Here is a 7260-nt window from a genome sequence, read left to right as displayed (position 1 = left end):
AGGATTAAACAAGAACAATAGTAACTTGATGAGTTCCAAGATGGTCTAAAGCAGTACGAGCAATAGGTTGTGAACCCAAGGTATGAGAATGAAGTATGGCTATAAGTTGATGGCATTGAGAAGAAGTGAGAGCCACTGTAGTGAGCTCTTTTTCATTATCAGTAGTTGGATTAACCACCAAATTAGTTGACATGATTCTTTCCTTTAACCTTATATCCAAGGGGATATCCATGAATTTTGTAGCACTTGCCCACCACATGCCCAATTATACCACAATGAGAGCAAATAGGCCTTTCTTTCTTACCATTGAATCTGTTGGAGTAGTTTTTCCCTTTGTTAGAGGTATTAGAACCCCTTGAGAGCATGGCAGCAAATTCAACAACAACATGGTGCCAATCCTTCTTTGTCTCTCTTCTTGAATGATAAGAGAAAACACCTTTTTAAGTAAGGGTAAGAGTTGCATCAACAGAATGTGCCCCTTAACTGAAGAAAAGGAATCATTAAGCCCCATAAGGAAATTCATGGTGCATTCTTCTTCTTGATACTCAACATGAGCAGTCATCGAACCACAGGTGCAAACACTACAAGAACAAGATGGAATGATTTTATAATCAACTAATTCATCCAATATAATCTTGAAATTTGTATAGTAACTACTCACACTAAGATTTCATTGAGAGAGAGTACTGACCATTCTTCAAAACTCAAAAACCCTTGACTCATTGCCTTGTGAGAAACGATTCTTGAGATCCATTCAAACTGCATAAGCAGTATTCAAGTAGATAACATTAGCAATCAAATCTTTTGTCATTGAATTGAGCAACCATGAGAGCACCATCCTATTGCAGCATTTCCAAGCTGGATAGATAGGATCTAAAGTGCTTAAAGGAGCTTTAATGGTGCCATCCATGAAATCTGTTTTGTTCTTGGAATCAAGGGCATATATGACAGATTCACTCCAGGTTGCATAATTCTCCTCAGTGAATGGTTGAGTGACCAAAATTGTGCCAGGATTATACCCACTATGAAGATAGTAAGGACTAAAGGGTTTCTCCCAAGCAAGTATAGAAGCTTGAGTTGAAACTCCTATAGAATTTGAGGTTGCAGAGGCAAAAGCCATTGAAGATGAACTTGAATTCTTGAATTAGGTTTTCACAGAGAAACCAAATCAACTAGAATCAAGAAATAAAGGACCAAAGAGACACACTGAGAATCACAGAAAAGAAATTCTATGTAAGTTTCAATCAAAAAAGAAATTCTATGTAAGTTTCAATCAAATTAAGATTGAGAATAGAGAGATCGTAAAAGTGATTGAAGAAATTGAAAGCTTGAAGCAAGTTTAGCAATGGAGGTCAAGTTAAGAAATCAATGAGGAAACTTGAGTTAACTCGGTTTTAATACCATTTGAGAAAAGAAAAGAAAATCCAATACTTAAATGCTTCGGGTGTATTATTGATAGCTAATAATTGTATTTAAACATGACTGGAAATAAGAGAGGAAAGGAAAACTAACTAACAGAATAACTAATCATAACTAACTACACTAATAAGCAACTTATTCCACTAAAAACCTACATGTGTGTCACGTGTAAGCACTAAACATTAATAGCACCATTCTTTACTGCAAGTCATTTAGCTAAGCTGCAAACCATAAGCTACTTATAGCTTCTTCTATTCTGCATTTCTTCAAGTCTTGCAGTACTGTATTATATCAAAAATCAATCAATATTTTAATATGATAATAAAAAACAATCTTCATAAAACTAATACCACTAATTAAATTATTTGTTATTATAAAAGTTTTAAAAAAATGATCATCACCACTAATCTCGCATAATAGTCACTGGCCAGTTAGCACATATAAATAAACAAACCATTTTGTTTTTCACAAAAAAATAAAGGCGAAAACCACATTTTCGTCCCTACATTTTCACGCGATTTCTATTTTGGTCCCTAACTTTTATTTTCACCGCTTTTAGTCCCTATCCTGAAAAACGTGTCTCATTTTTGTCCTTGCCGTTACATCAAAGACGGAAAATGCACACGTGGCAAACAGATTGCACTGTTAGGACACTAAAAGCTGACGTGGCTATTAAAATATTATTAAAAATAATTATTTGGTATTTTTAAATAACACATCAGCATTTTAATTTTAAAAAAAAATTAAAAAACCCAAAAAATAAAAAGCTAGGCCAGAAAATAAATAAAAATTTTAAAATAAATATTAACCTGATAACCTGAGATTCGAACCTAAGAAGAAAAAAAAAAAAAACCAACCCTGAGATTCGGATCTCAAAAAAAAAAAAAAAACCAAACCCCTGAGCTTGAACCCAACCCCAGATTATAAGAATTTCAAAGAACACAACCCAAATTACACCCCTGAGCTTGAATAAACAAGAACTTAAACCCAGATTACAAGAACACAACCCCAGATCACAAGAACGAAGAACATAGAACTCAAAGATTTTCCAACATTTCTCATAACACAAATTCAACTAAATACATAGAATTTCATCCCAAACATATCTCCAAAACCAGTAAATAAAAACCCAACCAAATCAACAACAAAACATCTAAATCATCCAACATCAAAAACAAAACAAAACCCAATCATCAAACCAAAATCCATAAATTCCAGACCACAAATCCTCAACAAACCTCAGAGAAAACCCAATCATCAACATCGATTCGTGCAGCACCAGAGCCTCCGCCAGGCCGCGCGGTTCCTCCGTCAAGCCAGCAGCCTCCGTGTGATGCGCGGGCCGTCAATGGTGGTTCGGGAGACCGCGGCGGAGCCGCTCGAGGAGCGCCAGAGTGACACTCGAAGCCCGTGGTGACCCTCAAATCTCGCCTTTTGAGCTTTTTAAAAAAAAAATTTGGTGGGGTTGTTTGGTGGCTGAGAAAATGGGGGAAAATTTTCGATGATAGGGATTTGGAGCTTGGGTTCTTGGTTATTTGTGATGTGGGTAATGGAAAAGGTTAAGTATTTGTGAGGTTGATGTGGTTATATAGCTTAAATGACACTTTTTTTTTTGTATGTGTTTTTGTTTGGTAGCAGAGAAAATGAGGTACAATTTTGGGGATTGGAATGTTAAAGCTTGGGTTTTTGGTTATTGTGATGTGGGTGCTTTTGATTTTGTTTTCTCTACTTACCTCTGTGTTCTTCATTTCTGGGCTTGAGGATGTATCTTCTTACCTGTGTTTTTTGTTTTTTTTGAGAGAACGTAGAGTTGTTTGTTTTTATGGGTTTTGTGTGTGTGTTTGTTTATGAAAAAAATTTCTGGGTCTAGGAAGAACACAAAGAACAACTTCATTTTTTTTTTTTTAATTTCTGGGTTTCTGATGTCAAGGAAAGAACAATGGGTTACTAAATTTTTGATAAACACTGACTGAGTTTATTTACTTATTTTTCCGTATCAAAAAAGAATATTTTTGATAATAAGGGTTTTCAGCTGATATTGTGTTTGGTTGCAAACAAAACAATGAGTAGGTTTATGTTCATGTATGTTCTTACTCAAAATAAAGCTAGATCTCAATTTATATTATTTTTGGTTTTTATTTCTGTTTTTTCTTCTTCTTTTTTCATTTAGTTAAAATTCATAAATTATTTTTTGTTTTTAAAAAATGACGTGGCATTTTTAAAATGTTAAATAATATATTATATTATTATTTTAATGCTGACGTCAGCATTTAGTGTGCCAGCGATGCACTTCGTCTGCCACTATGATTTTGCCGTTAGGGCATTGACGGAAAGGATTAAAATATATGGCGTTTTTCAGAATAGGGACTAAAAGCGGTAAAAATAAAATGTATGGACTAAAATAAGAATTGCCTAAAAATGTAGGGACTAAAATGTACTTTTCGCCAAAAATAAAACAAACAATAAAATATAGTATTAAAAAAATTTAGTGTAATCTATTATTAAAAAAAAATTAGTGTAACCAACCAAAATATCGTGAGTTTCAATTAACTCAATTAATAAAGTCTCTCATAATTAAATAAGAGATCTAAAATTTAATCTTTCTCTATAAAAAAATCAATTAATAACTTAATCTGATAACGAAGATAAAATCTTCTATTGTTAAATAAAAAATCTTGAATTTAATTATCACTTACGCTAAAAAATATCAACAAAGGGTCATCGCCACGACCCACGCTGTAACTCAAAAAAATATATATTATTATTAATAATCTCTCTCTCGTCCTCTGAGAGATACGACGGGACACTCATCAAACTCAAAGTGAGAGCAATAGCAAACACTAACTCCCAATCCCAAATCACACTTCCTAGTTTCCACACAGTCGATTATCAAATATCTCAAATCTACGCATCAAAGCAAAAGCAATGCAAAAATGGCGAACTTTCACGGACTCCGAATCATGAATGTGTTGAGGTTCAGACTATTAGCCTCCGCCATTTTTCTCTCTCTTTCTCTTTCACTCTTCACTTCTCACTCCCACGCCTCCCACCTCCACCACCTCGTAAGTCTCCCTTCACTCTCTCTAGATCTCAAATTTTTTTTGCCGGAGAAACAATCTGATTTCTATGTATTTGTCTTTTTACCAAGCTTTAAATATTGGTTTAATTGAAGTGAATGATTTTCGTCGCTTAGTTTCATTTTTGTATCGGAAATGTAATTCGAAGAATGACATTTATTTTTATTTGAATTTTTTTTTCCCGAGAAACAAACAGCTTTTTCTCTATATATATTTATTTTATTTTTAGCAAGTTTTCATTTTTTTTTTTAATTTTTTATAAAAAAAATTGAAGTGAGTTAGTTTTGTCGCTTCAATTAGGTTTTCATTTCCGAATTCGGAAATGTAATTAGAAGAAAATTATATTTATTTTGATTTTCTCGGGAAACGAACATGTTTCCGGTGTTGGATTTTACAGTATCCGTATGAAAATTTTGTTAATTAAGTTTTTTTTTTTTTTTTTTTTGGATTTGTGTGTCTTAGGGATTCAAGTCTGGTTCGCGTAGATTTGGAACTTTTTTTTTTTTTTTTTTTTTTGGATTTGTGTGTCTTAGGGATTCAAGTCTGGTTCGCGTAGATTTGGAACTACGAGAAGAGCAGTATTAGCGTTGAAATCGGATCCTCTCAAGCCTCGATTGGTTCAGATCCGAAAGCAAGCTGAAGATCATCGATCTCTGGCTTTGGCATACGCGCACTATGCTCGAAAGCTCAAGCTTGAAAACACGAAGCTCGTTAGGAACTTCACAGAGCTGTCAAGGAACTACGGCGATCTTCTTGCGAAACAATCGTATCGTGCTTTATTCGAAACCGATGCGGCCTCCATTGATGAATCGGTGTTGCGGCAATTCGAGAAGGAAGTGAAGGAGCGGATCAGAGTGACGAGACAAGCGATCGCGGACGCCAAGGAGTCTTTCGATAATCAATTGAAGATCCAGAAGCTGAAGGACACGATTTTCGGATTGAATGAGCAGTTAACGAAGGCGAAGAAGCAAGGAGCTTTCTCGAGCTTGATTGCCGCAAAATCGATCCCGAAAAGCTTGCATTGCCTCGCAATGCGATTGATGCAAGAGCGGATTGCGCATTCGGAGAATTATTCGGATGAAGGGAAGGAAACTCCACCGGAGTTTGAGGATCCGAATCTTTACCATTACGCAATTTTCTCTGATAATGTGCTCGCTGCGTCGGTGGTGGTGAATTCATTGGTGAAGAACTCGAAGGAGCCATGGAAACATGTTTTTCATGTTGTGACTGATAAGATGAATCTCGGTGCAATGCAAGTGATGTTCAAATTGAAGGACTACAATGGAGCACACATTGAAGTGAAGGCAGTTGAGGATTACAAGTTCTTGAACTCTTCATATGTGCCTGTACTTAAGCAATTGGAGTCGTCAAAACTGCAGCAGTTTTACTTCAATAGTAAGCTTGAGAATGCAACGAAAGATGCCACCAACATGAAGTTCAGGAACCCAAAGTATTTGTCCATACTGAATCACTTGAGGTTTTACTTGCCGGAAATGTACCCGAAATTGCATAGGATTTTGTTCTTGGATGATGATATAGTGGTGCAGAAAGACTTGACAGGGCTGTGGGAGATAGATATGGATGGGAAAGTGAATGGGGCAGTGGAGACGTGTTTTGGGTCATTCCATCGATATGCACAGTACATGAATTTCTCACATCCATTGATTAAACAGAAGTTTAACCCAAAAGCTTGCGCATGGGCTTATGGTATGAACTTCTTTGATTTGGATGCTTGGAGGAGGGAGAAGTGCACGGAAGAGTATCACTACTGGCAGAATCTGGTAAAGATTAGATTAGATTTTTTTCCCCATGCTAATTTTACATCATTTCAACATGCTTGAGCAAGAGTTGGTGTCTGACATTGGTACTGACCGCATATAAATTTACCATACAACCTGTTTTGCTTTCAAATTGTGATGATGCACTAGTTTGAACGATTTGATCTTGCTTGTTCTCTTTTTAAACACCCTACCTTTAGTCGTCTTATTAATGTCTTCTACTGAATGATTAATGATATCAACACTGCTAGAGGTATGAGAAAGAACAATCATCATGAATTGAAATCTATTGTATCTATAAATACAAAACAAAAATAAAAAAGAAGAAAAGATTGAACATCCTAGTTTCATTGTGATTAATTTATTCTGTTTTGCACTTTTGTTGGTTTGGTTATACTGTTCCATCCACCCCCCCTCCTTTTTTGTGGGTAGGGACTTTATTGGAGTTTAACATTATTAACCTACGGTAATCTTGCTGCAGAATGAGAACCGCACCTTGTGGAAGTTGGGTACATTGCCCCCAGGTCTAATCACATTTTACTCGACAACGAAGCCATTGGACAAGTCATGGCATGTTCTGGGACTTGGTTACAATCCAAGCATTAGCGCAGATGAGATTCGCAACGCTGCAGTGGTGCACTTTAACGGAAACATGAAGCCATGGCTTGACATTGCCATAACTCAGTTTCGGCCACTTTGGACAAAGTATGTTGATTATGAAATGGAGTTTATCCAGGCTTGTAATTTTGGGCTCTAAATTTTTAGTCATAGTTGAAGCCTCTATTAAAGGAATTGGGGTATGCTGGTTCTGCGGTAGCTTTCGTCTGATTAGTTCTATTGTTATTGCTCATACATAAACCAAGTCTCCTGTTTAGCACGAAAGAAAATTTGCTTTCTGTCCAAGTGTAACATACTTCTTTGTATATCAGTCTTAGAGTAATTTATATGGCAAACTAATTGAAGGCCCGCACGGTTTTATGTTAAAA

The 7260-nt window shown here is 35.8% G+C and overlaps 2 protein-coding genes across 2 annotated transcripts; one reads left to right on the top strand and one right to left on the bottom strand.

The window, feature by feature from the left end:
- Nucleotides 1–754: 754 nt before the first annotated feature.
- Nucleotides 755–1120, bottom strand: LOC112004217 (uncharacterized). The gene has a single exon (XM_024036448.1). The coding sequence runs from the start codon at nt 1118–1120 to the stop codon at nt 755–757; it is 366 nt and encodes a 121-aa protein (XP_023892216.1).
- Nucleotides 1121–4191: 3071 nt separating this feature from the next.
- Nucleotides 4192–7260, top strand: LOC112004223 (galacturonosyltransferase 8). The gene is made up of 3 exons (XM_024036454.2): nt 4192–4481; nt 5030–6277; nt 6756–7260. Exons 1-3 carry the CDS (start codon nt 4353–4355, stop codon nt 7029–7031), a joined length of 1653 nt encoding a protein of 550 aa, XP_023892222.1. The 5' UTR covers nt 4192–4352; the 3' UTR covers nt 7032–7260.

Source organism: Quercus suber, unplaced genomic scaffold (genome assembly GCF_002906115.3).
Source record: "Quercus suber isolate HL8 unplaced genomic scaffold, Cork oak 2.0 scaffold_52, whole genome shotgun sequence".
Taxonomy (NCBI): domain Eukaryota; kingdom Viridiplantae; phylum Streptophyta; class Magnoliopsida; order Fagales; family Fagaceae; genus Quercus; species Quercus suber.
The sequence above is the reverse complement of the archived record's forward strand: the minus strand, read 5'-3'. Positions and strand labels throughout refer to the sequence as shown.